This window comes from Loxodonta africana, chromosome 12 (assembly GCF_030014295.1).
Source record: "Loxodonta africana isolate mLoxAfr1 chromosome 12, mLoxAfr1.hap2, whole genome shotgun sequence".
Classification (NCBI taxonomy): domain Eukaryota; kingdom Metazoa; phylum Chordata; class Mammalia; order Proboscidea; family Elephantidae; genus Loxodonta; species Loxodonta africana.
In genome coordinates, this window is record NC_087353.1 from 77713901 (window position 1) to 77730845 (window position 16945).

General features: G+C 38.4%; 1 protein-coding gene across 1 annotated transcript in view; it reads left to right on the plus strand.

Annotated features, from left to right (window-relative positions):
- The window catches only part of LOC100671125 (phospholipid-transporting ATPase ABCA3-like), a 230993-nt gene that overhangs the window by 177919 nt on the left and 36129 nt on the right, over positions 1-16945 (plus strand). Inside the window, exons 24-25 of the mRNA XM_010598551.2 lie at positions 11181-11393; positions 16086-16259. Coding sequence (XP_010596853.2) covers positions 11181-11393; positions 16086-16259 — 387 coding nt within the window. The remainder of the gene's footprint in view (positions 1-11180; positions 11394-16085; positions 16260-16945) is intronic.

Here is a 16945-nt window from a genome sequence, read left to right on the forward strand (position 1 = left end):
CCAGGGACAGGATGAAGAGGGAATGAAGGAATCATTGTAGAGGAAGAAGTGTTTGTTTATATTAATGGAAAATTTGGCAACAATAATGGATGGTGGCTGCACAAGATGATTAATATAATTGATAGCACCAATTGCACACCTGAAAAATGCTGAATTGGGATTGTTGAGGAGGCGGGGCCAAGATGGCTGACTAGGTAGAAGCTACCTAGGATCTGTCTTGCAACAAAGGCTCGGAAAAACAAGTGAATCGATCACATACATGACAATCTACGAACCCAGACCATCAAACACAGATCTAAAGAGTTGACCTGAGTGACAGGGGAGAGAAAAGCTGCGCCCTGAAGCAGCGGCTGCCACTGGAATCGGCATCCCGCACCACAGCCTTGAGCCCTTGCGGTTCCGTGATGCTGAGTGGCGGGGCTGATTGCGGCTTGCTGAGGAGGGGCAGGCATGGAACACAGCCCTACCCCTAGCCCCCTGGGGTAACCTCGGTAGAGACTCAGCCAGTGCAAGAAGGCTACACACTGACGCGGCTGACGAGAGAATGAGTAACCACGGGGAAGGAGCGACTGTTTTCGGAGCGTGGAGCCAGCACTCCAGTCAGAAAACCTTGGCGCCGGGCTATGGACTGGGCACAGGGGAGCTGAGCACGGCTTCCTGAGATGGTGCAAACACAGGACACAGCCCCAGCCCCCTGAAGTGACCGCGGCGGAAGCCCAGCCAGCGGAGGCAGGCAGCGCAATGACGCAGCTGAAAGGAGGAGAAGTCACTTGGAGGCAGCGACTGGTTTTGGAGCTTGGAGTGCAGTGTCCCAGCCAGGGAACCTTGGCGCTGGGCTTTGGACTGGGAGCAGAGGAGCTGTCCAGGGCTTCTGAGACAGCGCAAGCATGGGATGCGGGTCTGACCCTCGGGGGCAATCTTGACCCAGCCAGTGCACACAGGCTACACGCCCCTCGGGAATCTCAGATAAAAGTCACCACCAAACAAGATAAGTAACTTTGTCTATATTGCTGGGTGCTACTCTCTCCTATCTATCTGGTCCCTCCCCTCCCTGCTCCAGGCGGCTTCATTAACATTGGAATTTCCTGGGCCAGGGAGTGAGGTGCTCTGAGGGTTTTTTGTTGTTGTTGTTGTCTTTTCCTAACCCATTCTCCTGGCCTGAGAGAAGCAGCTACTAAAAACCCAAGGACCAAAAATCCTTCCCTGACTTCCCTAAATTGGAATAAAAATACAGAACCAGCTCCAGCCAAGCATATGAGATACACAGTCTTTGGCTTTCATCCGTACACAGAACAAGGTGGCTATTATAATGCAAAGGCAATTCTGATAGAGATCTGACTATAATTGTTTTAGCAGATCACTGGAAAGACAAGTTTCCCAGGTCTGATATCTCTACCTATTAAACAGGGACCTCACTGATCCACAAAGGGGAACTGTGGGCTGAAGCTCCACCCAAACCAGCTAGCCACCTGCCAAAGGGGCCTGAGGATACTGACACCTACCAATCTTTAGAGGTACATGCATTGGGTGCCTACAGTACAGCTGCAGAGCAAAGTGCTTTAGGAATAGAGACACGCCTACCTCACTGGCACATGGGGGAAGGCTGTCAGCATCCTGCCCCCCCCCCGGAGTGTGACCCCCTGCTGCTAGTAGAATCTGGTGCACATAACTATCACCGCTACTCCTCTAAGTTAATATGAGACAGTGTACACCACACACTTGGTGGCCCAAAATCAGATTCAGTTCAAGAATAGTGGATGGACTCTTAGGCTTATATATCTGGTAACAGCCCAAACAAGCTGGTAATAGGACATAAGTGATTCAAAGGCTACAACAATCAAGACAGTGCAATCTAGTAGCCCATCTGCATATATTGAAAGAAAACAAAACAAGATAAGGCTCAGTGAGCAAATATAAAATAAATCATTACAATATCTTATAGATGGCTCGGAGACAGCAGTCAATATCAAACTACATAAAGAAGCAGACCATGATTGCTTCTACAACTCTCCAAATTAAAGAATCAAAATCTTTCCCAAATGAATATACAATCCTGGAATGGCCAGATGCAGAATATAAAAAACTAATATACAGAATGCTTCAGGACATCAGGGATGACGTCAGAAATGAAATAAGGCAATCTACAGAAAAAGCCAAGGAACACACTGATAAAGTAGCTGAAGAACTCAAAAAGATTATTCAAGGACAGTGGAAAAATTAATAAGCTGCAAGAATCCATAGAGAGACAGCATTCAGAAATCCAAAAGATTAACAGTAAAATTAGAGAATTAGACAACCCAATAGGAAGTCAGAGGAGCAGAATTCAGCAATTGGAATGTAGAGTGGGGGAGTTGGAGGATAAGGCAATTGACACCAATATAGTTGAAGAAAAATCAGATAAAAGAATTAAAAAAAAAAAATGAAGAAACCCTAAGAATCATGTGGGACTCTATCAAGAAGAATAACTTGCGTGTGATTGGAGTTCCAGAACAGGGAGGGATAACAGAAAATACAGAGAGAATAGTTGAAGATATGTTGGCAGAAAACTTCTCTGACATCATGAAAGACGAAAGGATATCTATCCAAGATGCTCATCGAAACCCATATAAGATTGATCCAAAAAGAAAACCACCAAGGCATATTATCATCAAACTTGCCAAAACCAAAGAGAAAGAGAAAATTTTAAAAGCAGCCAGGGATAAAGAAAAGTCTCCTACAAAGGAGAATCAATAAGAATAAGTTCAGACTACTCAGCAGAAACCATGCAGTCAAGAAAGCAATGGGATGACATATATAGAGCACTGAAGGAGAAAAACTGCCAGCCAAGGATCATATATCCAGCAAAACTCTCTTTCAAATATGAAGGTGAAATTAAAACAGTTACAGATAAACACAAGCTTAGAGAATTTGCAAAAACCAAACCAAAGCTACAAGACCTACTAAAGGAAATTGTTTGGTCAGAAAATCAATAATATCAGATACCAACACAACACAAGGTCACAGAACAGAACATCCTTGATATCAACTCAAACAGGGAAATCACAAAAACAAATTAAGATTAATTTTAAAAAGGAAAAAATGCTCAAAACAGGGAATCATTGAAGTCATTATGTAAAAGATCACAATAATGAAAAAGAGGGACTAAATACAGGAGGCATAGATCTTCCATATGGAGAGGAAAACAAGGCGATATAGGACGATACAAGTTAGGTTTTTACTTAGAAAAATAGGGGTAAATATTAAGGTAACCACAAAGAAGTCTAACAATTCCATAATTCAAAATAAAAACCAAGAAAAACCTAATGACTCAGCAAACATAAATTCAACTACTATGAAAATGAGGAACACACAATTTACAAAGAAAAACACCTCAGCACAAAAAAGTAAGTGGAAAAATGAAATTGTCAACAGCACACACAAAAGGCATCAAAACGACAGCACTAAACTCATACTTATCTATAATTACACTGAAATGTAAATGGACTAAATGCACCAATAAAGAGACAGAGAGTCTCAGACTGGATAAAGAAACACAATCCATCTATATGCTGCCTACAAAAGACACACCTTAGACTTAGAGACACAAACAAACTAAAACTCAAAGGATGGAAAAAATATATCAAGGAAACGATCAAAAAAGAGCAGGAGTAGCAATATTAATTTCTGACAAAATAGACATTAAAGTTAAATCCACCACAAAGGATAAAGAAGGACACTACATAATGATTAAAGGGACACTTTACCAGGAAGATATAACCATATTAAATATTTATGCACTCAATGACAGGGCTGCAAGATACATAAAACAAACTTTAACAGAACTGAAAAGTGAGATAGACACCTCCACAGTTATAGTAGGAGACTTCAACACACCACTTTCGGAGAAGGACAGGACTTCCAGTAAGAAGCTCAATAGAGACATGGAAGATCTAATTGCTACAATCAACCAACTTAACCTCATAGACTTATACTGAACACTCCACCCAACAGCTGCAAAGTATACTATTTTTCTAGCACACGTAGAATATTCTCTAGAATAGATCACACATTAGGTCATAAAAGAAACCTTTGCAGAATACAAAACATCAAAATATTACAAAATATCTTCTCAGACCACAGGGCCATAAAAGTAGAAATCAATAACAGAAAAATCAGGGAAAAGAAATCAAATACTTGGAAATTGAACAATACCCTGCTCAAAAAATACTGGGTTATAGAATAGACTAAGGAGGGAATAAAGAAATTCATTTTTTTTTAAAGAAATTCATAGGATGCAACAAGAATGAAAACACTATCAAAACCTCTGGGACACAGCAAAAGCAGTGCTCAGAGGTCAATTTATATCAATAAATGCACACATCCGAAAAGAAGAAAGGGCCAAAATCAGAGAACTGTCCCTACAACTTGAACAAATAGAAAGCGAGCAACAAAAGAATCCATCAGGCATCAGAAGAAAACAAATAATAAAAATTAGAGCTGAACTAAATGAATTAGAGAACAGAAAAACAATTGAAAGAATTAACAAAGCCAAAAGCTGGTTCTTTGAAAAAATTAACAAAATTGATAAACCATTGGCCAGACTGACTAAAGAAATACAGGAAATGAAACAAATAACCTGAATAAGAGACGACATGGGCCATATCACAAAAGACCCAACTGAAATTAAAAGAATCATATCAGATTATTATGAAAAATTGTACTCTAACAAATTTGCAAACCTAGAAAAAAATGGATGAATTCCTAGAAACACACTACCTACCTAAACTAACACAATCAGAAGTAAAACAACTAAATAGAACCATAACAAAAAAAGAGATTGAAAAGGTAATCAAAAAACTCCCAACAAAGAAAAGCCCTGGCCCGGATGAATTCACTGTACAGTTCTACCAAACTTTCAGAGAAGAGTTAACACCACTAAAGGTATTTCAAAGCATAGAAAATGATGGAATACTACCTAACTCATTCTATGAAGCCACCATCTCCCTGATACCAAAACCAGGTAAAGACACCACAAAAAAAAAAAAAATTATAGACCTATATCCCTCACGAACATAGATGCAAAAATCCTCAACAAAATTCCAGCCAATAGAATTCAACAACATATCAAAAAATAATCCACCACGACCAAGTGGGATTTATCCCAGGTATATTTTTTTTTCTTATGCAAGGTTGGTTCAATATTAGAAAAATCATTAATGTAATCCAGGATATAAATAAAATAAAAGACAAAAACCACATGATCTTATCAATTGATGCAGAAAAGGCATTTGACAAAGTCCAACATCCATTCATGATAAAAACTCTCAGCAAAATAGAAATTGAAGGAAAATTCCTCAACATAATAAAGAGCATCTAAAAAAAAAAGTTTTTTTTTTTTTTATACAAAGCCAACAGCCAACATCATTCTAAATGGAGAGAGCCTGAAAGCATTTCCCTTGAGAACGGGAACCAGACAAGGATGCCCTTTATCACCGCTCTTATTCAACATTGTGCTAGAAGTCCTAGCCAGAGCAATTAGGCTAGACAAAGAAATAAAGGGCTTCCGGATTGGCAAAGAGGAAGTAAAATTATCTCTATTTGCAGATGACATGATCTTATACACAGAAAACCCTAAGGAATCCTCCAGAAAACTACTGAAACTAATAGAAGAGTTCGGCAGAGTCTCAGGTTACGAGATAAACATACAAAAATCAGTTGGATTCCTCTACATCAACAAAAAGAACATCGAAGAGGAAATCACCAAATCAATACCATTCACAGTAGCTCCCAAGAAGATAAAATACTTAGGAATAAATCTTACCAAAGATGTAAAAGACCTATACAAAGAAAACTACAAAGTACTAGTGCAAGAAACTAAAAAGGACCTGCGTAAGTGGAAAAACATACCTTGCTCATGGATAGGAAGACTTAACATAGTAAAAATGTCTATTTTACCAAGAGCCATCTATGTATACAAAGCACTTCCAGTCCAAATTCCAACGACATTTTTTCATGTGATGGAGAAACAAATCAGCAACTTCATATGGAAGGGAAAGAAGCCCTGGATAATAAAGCATCACTGAAAAAGAAGAAGAAAGTGGCAGGCCTCACTCTACCTGATTTTAGAACATATTATACAGCCACAATAGTCAAAACAGCCTGGTACTGGTACAACAACAGGCACATAGACCAATGGAACAGAATTGAGAACCCAGATATAAATCCATCCACATAAGAGCAGCTGATATTTGTCAAAGGCCCAGTGTCAGTTAATTGGGGAAAAGATAGTCTTTTTAACAAATGGTGCTGGCATAACTGGACATCCATTTGCAAAAAAATGAAACAGGACCCATACCTCACACCATGCACAAAAACTAACTCCAAGTGGATCAAAGACCTAAACATAAAGACTAAAACGATATAGATCATGGAAGAAAAAATAAGGACAACGTTAGAAGCCCTAATACAAGGCATAAACAGAATACAAAACATTACCAAAAATGACAAAGAGAAACCATATAACTGGGAGCTCCTAAAAATCAAACACCTATGCTCATCTAAAGACTTCACCGAAAGAGTGAAAAGACCACCTACAGATAGGGAAAAAATTTTCAGCTATGACATCTCCAACCAATGCCTGATCTCTAAAATCTATATGATTCTGTTAAAACTCAACCACAAAAAGACAAACAACCCAATTAAAAATTGGGTAAAGGATATGAATACACACTTCACTAAAGAAGATATTCAGGCACCTAACAGATACATGAGAAAATGCTCTCAATCATTAGCCATTAGAGAAATGCAAATTAAAACTACGATGAGATTCCATCTCACTCCAACAAGGCTGGCATTAATCCAAAAAACACAAAATAATAAATGTTGGAGAGGTTGCGGAGAGATTGGAACTCTTATGCACTGCTGGTGGGAATGTAAAATGGTACAACCACTTTGGAAATCTATCTGGCGTTTCCTTAAAAAGTTGGAAATAGAACTACCTACAACCCAGAACTCTCACTCCTCAGAATACATCCTAGAGAAATAAGAGCCTTTACATGAAGAGATATATGCATGCCCATGTTTATTGCAGCACTGTTTACAATAGCAAAAAGCTGGAAGCAACCAAGGTGTCCATCAATGGATGAATGGATAAATTATGGTATATTCACGCAGTGGAATACTACGCATCGATGAAGAACAGTGATGAATCTGTGAAACATTTCATAACATGGAGGAACCTGGAAGGCATTATGCTGAGTGAAATGAGTCAGATGCAAAAGGACAAATATTGTATAAGACCACTATTATAAGATCTTGAGAAATAGTATAAACTGAGAAGAACACATTCTTTTGTGGTTATGAGAGGGGGGAGGGAGGAAGGGTGGGAGAGTGTTATTTACTGATTAGATAGTAGATAAGAACTACTTTAGGTGGAGGGAAGGACAATACTCAATACAGGGAAGGTCAGCTCAACCGGCCTGGACCAAAAGCAAAGAAGTTTCCTGGATAAACTGAATGCTTCTAAGGTCAGCGGATCAAGGGCGGGGGTTTGGGGGCTATGGCTTCAGGGGACATCTAAGTCAACTGGCAAAATAAATTCTATTAAGAAAACATTCTGCATCCCACTTTGAAGTGTGGCGTCTGGGGTCTTAAATGCTAACAAGCGGCCATCTAAGATGCATCAATTGGTCTCAACCCACCCGGATCAAAGGAGAATGAAGAACACCAAGGACACAAGATAATTACGAGCCCAAGAGACAGAAAGGGACACAGGAACCAGAGACTACATCATCCTGAGACCAGAAGAACTAGATGATGCCCAGCCACAACCGGTAACTGCCCTGACAGGGATCACAACAGAGAACCCCTGAGGGAGCAGGAGATCAGTGGGATGCAGACCCCAAATTCTCATAAAAAGACCAGACTTAATGGTCTGACTGAGACTAGAAGAATCCCTGCGGTCATGGTCCCCAGACCTTCTGTTGGCCCAGGATAGGAACCATTCCCGAAGACAATTCATCAGACATGGACTGGACTGGACAATGGGGTGGAGAGAGATGCTAATGAGGAGTGAGCTACTTGTATCAGGTGGACACTTGAGACTGTGTTGGCATCTCCTCTCTGGAGGGGCGATGGGAGGGTAGAGAGGGTTAGAAACTGGCAGAACGGTCACGAAAGGAGAGACTGGAAGGAGGGAGTGGGCTGACTCATTAGGGGGAGAGTAAATGGGAGTATGTAAAAATGGGAGTATGTAGTAAGGTGTATATAAGTTGATATGTGAGAGACTGACTTGATTTGTAAACTTTCACTTAAAGCACAATAAAAATTATTTTAAAAAATGCTGAATTGGCAAATGTATTATATAATTTTTACAACAATAAAAAACATGATTATTAGAAAGGAAGATTTAAAACTTCAGAAGATATGACTGTATACATTAAAAAATATTCCACAAAATCCGTAAAAAAAACTTTTAAAATCAATGTAATTTTGACAAAGGTGCAAGATATTAGATAAATATACAAAAATCAAGTATATTTCTATAGACAAGTTTTTAAAATACCATTTACAGTAGCACTAAAAAATAGTACACTTAGGAATGAACTTATTGAAAAATATGCCAAGTCTATACACTGAAACCTACAAAACATTGTTGAGAGAAGTATAAAAATACCTTAAAAAGTGGAGAAATATTCAATGTCTATCTTAGTTATCTAGTGCTACTATAGCAGAAATACCACAAATGGTGGCTTTAACAAACAGAAATTTATTTTCTCATAGTTTAGGAGCCTGCAAGTCTGAATTCAGGAGAAGGCTCTTTGAGCTCTGGAGGAAGGTCCTTGTCTCTTCTGAGCTTCTGCTCCTCGGAAGTCTTCATGTGGCTGGACATCTCTCTTCTACCTCCTCTGCTTTTCACTCTTGTTTTTAAATCTCTTTTATATCTCAAAAGAGATTGACTTAAGACACACCCTATAGTAATCCTGTGTCATTAACATAACAAAGACAACCCATTCTCAAATGGGATCATAACCACAGGCATAGAGGTTAGTATTTACAATACATATTTTGGGGGGACACAATTCAATCTATAACAATGTCCACGGATTGGAATACTTAATATTTTAGGATGTCATTTTTCTCTTAAGTAATTCATAGATTCTGCACGATCCCAATCATCCAGTGTCTTAGTTACCTAGTGCTGATGTAACGAAAATACCACAAGTGGGTGGCTTTAAAGAACGTAATTTTATTTTTTCACAGTTCTGGAGGCTGTAAGTTCGATTTAGGGCATTGGTTCTAGGGAAAGGTCCTTCTTTGTCTCTTTCACCTTTTAGTCGCTGCTGACTATCCTTGGCATTCCTGGGCTTGTAGATACATCTGACTCCATCTTCACATGCTGTTTCTCCCTGTGTATTGTCTGTTTCCCCTTTTTTAGTAAGACATCACTCAGAAGGGGTTAGGTTTAGGACCCATCATACTCCCATATGACCTCACTAACATAACAAAAGAAAACCTTGTTTCCAAACAGGGTCATATTTACTGGTATAGAGGTTAGGACTTCAACATAACTATCTGGGAAACACAATTCTATCCATAACACCCAGCAACCTATTTTTTGTAGGTACCGACAGCTGATTCTAAAATTTACATAAAATTTACCCAAAAAAGCTCAACAAACTCCAAGAAGGATAAACTCAAATCCACACCAATACACATCATAATCAAGCCATCAGAAGCCAAAGACACACATACAGAAACCTGTACACCAGTGTTCACTGTAGCACTTTTCACAAGAGCCAAAAAGTGGAAACAACCGAAATATCCATCAATAGATGAATGGATAAACAAAATGTGGTATATGCATACCAGGGAATACTACTCTGCCATAAAGAGAAATAAAGTACTGACGCATGCCACTACATGGATGAACCTGTGTGAAATGTCAGTAACAAGAGAACAAATACTGTATAATCTCACTTACATGAAATAAGTAAATATATAGAAACCAAAGATTATTAGTGATTATCAGTAGTGGATGCTGTTATTGTTGTTAGGTGCCGTTGAGATGGTTCCAACTCATGCTGGCCCTATGTACAATAGAACGAAACACTGCCCAGTCCTGTGCCATCCTCACAATTGTTGTTATGCTTGAACCCATTGTTGCAGCCACTGTGTTAATCCATCTCATTGAGGGCCTTCCTCTTTTTCACTGACCCTCTCCTTTACCAAGCATGATGTCCTTCTCCAGGGACTGATAACATGTCCAAAGTATGTAAGACATAGTTTTGCCATCCTTGCTTCTAAGGAGCATGCTGGTTATACTTCCTTCAAGACAGATGTGTTCATTCCTTTGGCAGTCCATGATATATTCAATATTCTTTGCCTACACCGCAATTCAATACCAGTGGTGGAAAGGAGATGAAAAGGGGGAGTTTTTGCTTAGTGGGCCTTGAATTTATGTTAATGGTGGTGGAATGATTTGGGAAGGGATGAAGAGAATGGTTACACAAGAAGAACGTAATCAATATCACTGAATGGTACATGTAGAAATTGTTGAGATGGCATTATGTATATTTTCACCATAATTAAAAAAAAAAGTTTGACATGCATGGGGTCACCATATGTCAGATTCAACTTGACAGCAACTGGTAATTCTGTGTTTCACTGTCTGGTTTTTGATGTGAATTGGAAAATTGAAGTCAGAAGCCCTTAAGTGGCTGGGGTGGATGTCAGGTAGTGGAATGTAGTCAGCAGGCCAAGTCTTAAAGGTGGATAGCAGTGCAAGGTGGGTTACGTCATACTACAGTAACCAGAGGGAAAATCTTTAGAGAAATAATTTACTTCCTAGGAAAGTTGAGAGTTACGTTTATTGGGAAAACTTCAGAACACCAGTGTCAACTTTGTTGTACTGACGTTGTTACTACATTTAAAAAATAATTGAAACAGTTCCACGTAGGAAAAAACAAAAAGAAGTACATTGGTTCTGCTCACTGCTCTCTGGTGAAAAAGAGGTGGAAGTACAGTAACCTATTTCATGTTTATATGTGAAGGGTTTTTTTAAAAGAGGCAAATTGATTTAATTAATGAATAGTTTTACGCTAAGTGAAGACAGGATTTCTTATGTCCTTCTCTAAATATTCCGGCTTACTTTATTTTCATACTTTATCTTCACCTTGCTTTTATGTCTGTATTTCAGGGAGTATTAAAATACTGCGAAGTGGAAGTATTTTTCATAGAGGACCAATTGCTGGACACAATGTTGATCTTCATGCTGTATGGCTGGTCTGCCATTCCCCTCATGTACCTGATGAGTTTTCTGTTTTCTGCGAGTACTACCGCGTATGTCAAACTCGTCCTGTTCAACTACTTTTCAGGCATTTTCAGTCTCCTCATAGACATGACGTTGCAATACAGCAAGGGTAAGAGATGCAAAAAATGTTCCTCTTCCCCAGAAGGCAGCAGTAAATACTAAAGAGAAGTGGGCTTGCAGGTATCTAAAAACATTAGTAGACAATTAAGTTCTAGGTTTGGGGGAACCCTGTACTTGAAGTAAATCAATAAACTTATTTTGTGCACCTGTGATGCTCTAGGCATTGTGCTAGGACTAGGATCTTGTATTGAAGGCGTGGGACTGAACCTGATGTACAAGTCCTTTGACATGACTCCTCCTCCCTCCCCCCACCTCCTGAAGCTCTAGCACATGACTTTAAGAAATCTATTTTGCACTTGATTTTGGGAATTTTAGAAGCATTTGTACCTGAGACTCATTTTCCTGAGAGAAAGGCAGCTTTTTTCTTGAAAGGTACAGACTCAGAAAGAAGAAATTATATCCCAAATAGCCCTTTAGAGTGAAATGAAGAGGGGAAAGCATGGAGAGGAATATCGTGCTCTTGGGAATGGCAAACAGTTCTGTTCTGGGACGGTTTCATGGTGTGAAGAGGCACAAGATCCTGAACCTATTAACAAGGTTTTTCAGAAAGACGGAAAACTATATATGCACCTAACGTACATATGACAAAACCAATTTTCTTTCCTCCTAGACCTGGTTCCCATAAAAAAACAAACCAAACCAAACCCATTGCTGTAGAGTCAATTCCGACTCATTGTGACCCAGTTTCCATAGGACCTATAAAATATGTGTCTCATTTTCCTTCTCTTATTATGATATTTGGGGGGAGAATCACTAAGTTAGGACCAGGCAACGTTTCATTCTGTTATACATAAGCTTGCTATGAGTCAGAAATGATTTGAGGGCAGCTAAGAACAACGCCATTTATTATGAAGAGGTTTTTAAAAGAGACTTGTTACACCTTGTTGAATCACTCTATGAAAATGTATTTGAACTGTGTTAAGCACTTCTTCCCTTCCTGTTGTTGCAGCACTCCACAAGCATAGGCTTCCTGCCCCATTTCCTTAGCTCTTCATTATAGAAACACATATATGGAGACTTGGTGGCACAGTAGTTAAGCGTTGGGCTGCTAGCCAAAAGGTCAGCAGTTCAAAGCCACCAGCTGCTCCTTGGAAATCTTATAGGGCAGTTGTACTCTGTCCTAGAGGGTTACTGTGAGTCAGAATCGACTCGACGCCAAAGGAATTGTTTTTTTTTTCACCTGTCGTAAGAATTCCCCTATGTTAACTGAAGATGGGCTTATATACTCCTTTGCACACTTCTTTGAGGATGCTTATTTCATGCGAGCAAGACTTGAGCCCCTGCATAGCAGGCTAAGATACTTGTAAGAGCTATAACTCTGTGCTCGTTCTCACAAAAGAACTCCCCAAATTATGGTAATTAGCATTTGTGAACCTATATCGATAACTTTTTTGAGAGTGAAGTGGTAATTAAAGGAAAAGAAGGACCGATGTACAGAAATTATGATTCATGAGTAGCATTAGTACAAAAAACATTACTAAGGATTCTGTACTGTCTGGTATGGGAGGAGATTCATGGGGGGGTGACACCGTGAGCTACTGCAATGGACGACACCAACCCTAGTGATGGCACCGACACACAGGTCAGTATGAAAACCACAGATGTCCACTGAAAGTTTAGTAGCTTCCTTATTATAAGGGTGAAGAAAACTAACACACCACAAAGAGGGCACAAAAAAGAAACTTGCAAAGTCTGAACTTGGCACTGGATAGAGGAATGAAAATTTGTAATCACATGCCAGTACTCATGTCCTGAAATCACAATACCTATGTAAGCCAAAAATTTTACCTGAGAACTTATTTTAAATAACTCCATTTTGTTGTGCCTACCAGGTAAGTGAAAAAAGCATACACAAATTCTCAGGCTTCTAAGTATTCCCACTATAAAATTTCTAGAGAACTTGAGATTAAGTTAAAAGAAAGGAAGAAAGAAAAAAAAGGAGCAAGCAAGAAACGAAGCATCATGACAAGCAAGTGCCAGCAGAAACCACGAACAGTAGAATCAGACCCACAAATATCGCAGATTTGAGAATATAACAAAACATGAAATATGTGTGTTTAAAATACTTAAATGGTAAAAGGGTTGCTCAGAAATATGAGAAAATAACAGATCATATGTATACAAACAAGTAGATTTGAAAAGGATCCAAATGGAACCCTGAGAAATGAAAGGGTTAACAATTTAAATTAAGAGCTCAACAGACAGATGTATCAGAGTATTATACACTATTGAAGAGAGAATTAGTGGATTAAAGATAGACACAAAATATCCTGAATGTATCCAAGGAAATTTTAAAAAGTGGAAAATATAAAAGAGATGTTAATACCGTGGAAGAGAAAGTCCAACATATGGCCAAATAAAGTTCAGAAAGAAATAGTGGAAAAAACAGGAAGAGTCATGTCAGAATAGATAATGGCTAAGAATTCCCAGAATTGTTGAAAGACAGAAATTCTCAGTTTCAGGAAGCTCACTGAATCACTAAAAAAAAAAACAAAAAAATTGTCACCTAGACACATCATCATGAAATTTCAGAACACCAATGCTAAAGAGAAGACAGAAAAGTTAAATTGTTGTTCCTGCGTGCCAGTTGAGCCAATTCTGACTCATATGGACCTTAAAGGACAGAGTAGAACTGCCCCATAGGGTTTCCAGGGAGCGGCTAGTGGATTCGAACTGCCAACCTTTTGGTTAGCATCCTGAGCTCTTAATCACTGTGCCATCAGAAAAATTAGGTAGGCATGTTTAAATACCCAGTGTACCCACTGAGGAGCCCTGGTGTTGTAGAGTTTGGCTGCTAACCAAAAGATCAGCAGTTTGAATTCACCAGCCACTCCTTGGAAACCCTGTGGGGAAAGTTCTACCGTGTCCTATAGGGTTGCTAGTGTTGGAATGGACTCAATGGCAGTGTGTTTTTGTAACCACTGAAGGAATATTTAAATAGTATAACTTCCAAAACACCGTAGATGATAAAAAAAAAAAAACGAAGAAAGGGAGAAAAAAACCTCGATCACATCTAAGAGATAAGAAAAGCAATGAAAAAATGAAATAGATGCCAAAAAATCAATGATACATCATAAAATTTCTTAGTGAACTATGATTAGAAAACAAACCTTGCCTAGCTTTACAAAGGGATATGCATATGCAAAAATCTGTAGCAAATATAATACAGTGGTGACTAATTAAAAACATTTCCTATAAAAAGCAGGAACTAGATTAGGACAAATCATTTCATCACTTCTATTAAATATTATATATTAGGTTTTGATAAATTTTGTAATTTAGAAAAGTAAATAAACATATACAGATTGGAAAAGAAGAAACTACCGTTATTCAAAAATGCTATTAAACCTGAAGAACTGTTACCGGAAGTATGGAAAACAGATGCTGAAGCAAGCCAAAAAAGCAGATATCAAATACAGCCTTCTCTAGAATTCTGTAGAGAGAATTGGTATTCCACTAGTATACATCAATATGGTCATGCCAGTTATTTAGAGCTGGTGCCCAATTTAGTTGATTGATATTTTGTTCTGAATGGTCAGTACCCGTGCTGAACTGGCTGATGTTATTAATAACACAGTTTTGTCAGTTTTTACTTTATCACCTCCCTAAGGAAGCCTTCATCATTTTGTCAGATATGGTTCTCTTCCTCTCCTAGAACTTTCTCTACTCTTGGGAGGTGAGAAGATATTCATGATTGCTACAGGGACAGCCCAAAAGATATTAGACTATACCTGTGCAGTTCAATATAGTAGCCACTAGCCATATGTAGCTATTTAAATATTAATTAAATTAAGTTAAACATTCCATTCCTTAGTCACATTTCAGGTACTCAGTAGTCACATGTGCCTATTGGATTTCACATCTCTAGAGCATTTCCATAATCGTGAATAGTTCTATTGGACAGTGCTTGTCTATATAATTAGTCTTCGCCATTTTTTGCACAGTGGCCAATATCCAGGATTCTTCACTGTGGATAGATTATTGTCTCTACATTAAGTTAAGATCTACTAAGAACAGAATGCCCACGGCTTTGGCATTTAAGGTTTTACCTCTTGGCCATCTCCCTTAGAGTATCTTATAAAAGAACCTTTTGCTTAGACTAGTCCCTTATCCTCTTTGTAAAAATCTGAGCTCAATATAAAATTTTATAATGGAAGTTCATAAATTAAACATATCTCAAGAAATCTAGTCACAAATTATTATTCACATTCAATTTATCCTTTGGAGAGACATTAGTTATTTATCAGCTTGTTCCTGTAAAATATTTTCTACTCTCGAAGATAGCAGAATTTTCCATTACCTACTTTCGAATTCTAGATTCTCATTTACTACCTCTACTCTGGTCCCTTAGTTGAGTAATTAGGATTAGAAATGAGAAAAATAGTATGTTTTCATGTTCATATCAGTTGCCTGGAAGATGTATCATGTGGACACCCACATCACCAAAAAAACTTCAAAACTCTGCAATTATCTACAAAAATGGTGTCATTGACTATCAATTGGAACAAACTTATAGGGAAATAGTGTTCTTTAAAGATAATCATCTGGTTTTTAATTCCCTGAGCCCGGTTTGACCATCTTTTAGGGGTTTGTTGTCCCGGGGATGGCTTATTTTTTATTAAGAAATCTGATAGCTCATTGTCTATAATGAAACCTAAACTTACTCTCTTTTTAGAACTTGAAACTAAAATGTCAAATGACACCAGAATGCGCATACTAAATACATTACTGCTGTTACCCAATTATGACCTTGCGAAGGCCCTTGAGAATTATTCTAATGCCTACCAGGACAAGACATTGTGCCACACCCTAAAATACCCTCCTCCCTCCGTAAACTGTAGTAAAACAAGTAAGTGTCTTGTGGGCCCCTACCTCTTTTGGGAATTAGCCTCAGACTCAAACCCTGGAAGATGAGCAATCAGGATACATGTTAAATCATTTTACAAGGCTGGCATAAACCTGGGATAAATATAATGAAGCCTCAAAAGCAAATCCAAGGTAAAATTAAAGTAGTCATCAGATACAGAATAAGAGCTACTAATAATTATCTATCAAGGAGCTTTACTTACATTATTTAAAATCTCCACAACAGGTCTTCAAGTTATGTGCTGTCATGCTCATTTTGAGGATAAGATGTACTCTGTATCACACATCTTGTATGGGTCAGAACTGGAATTCAAAGCTTATATTCTTTCATTGTATAATGTATTCTCACTGTGGGAAAGAACCACTATAGCTGTATTTTATTTACTTTTGTTACTCCCACCACCACCACACATACTCACCTACACTCATCTGCCCACAAGTTATAATCCATTCCCCAGTGCCAGTTTAGTACCTGGCACATAGGAGGAACTCAAATGTTTGTTGAATAAATAGGTAAAGGTAGGAAGCAGTGATTTGGGTGATGAAGAGTAGTACAACAGATAAAAGGGCCAGAAATGAAAGTAAGACAAAGAAGAAATCTAGCCAAGGTGGGAGGTAGTAACTGTTAAAAAAAAAAAAAAAGTATTGTCCAACTCTGAAGCAAATTAA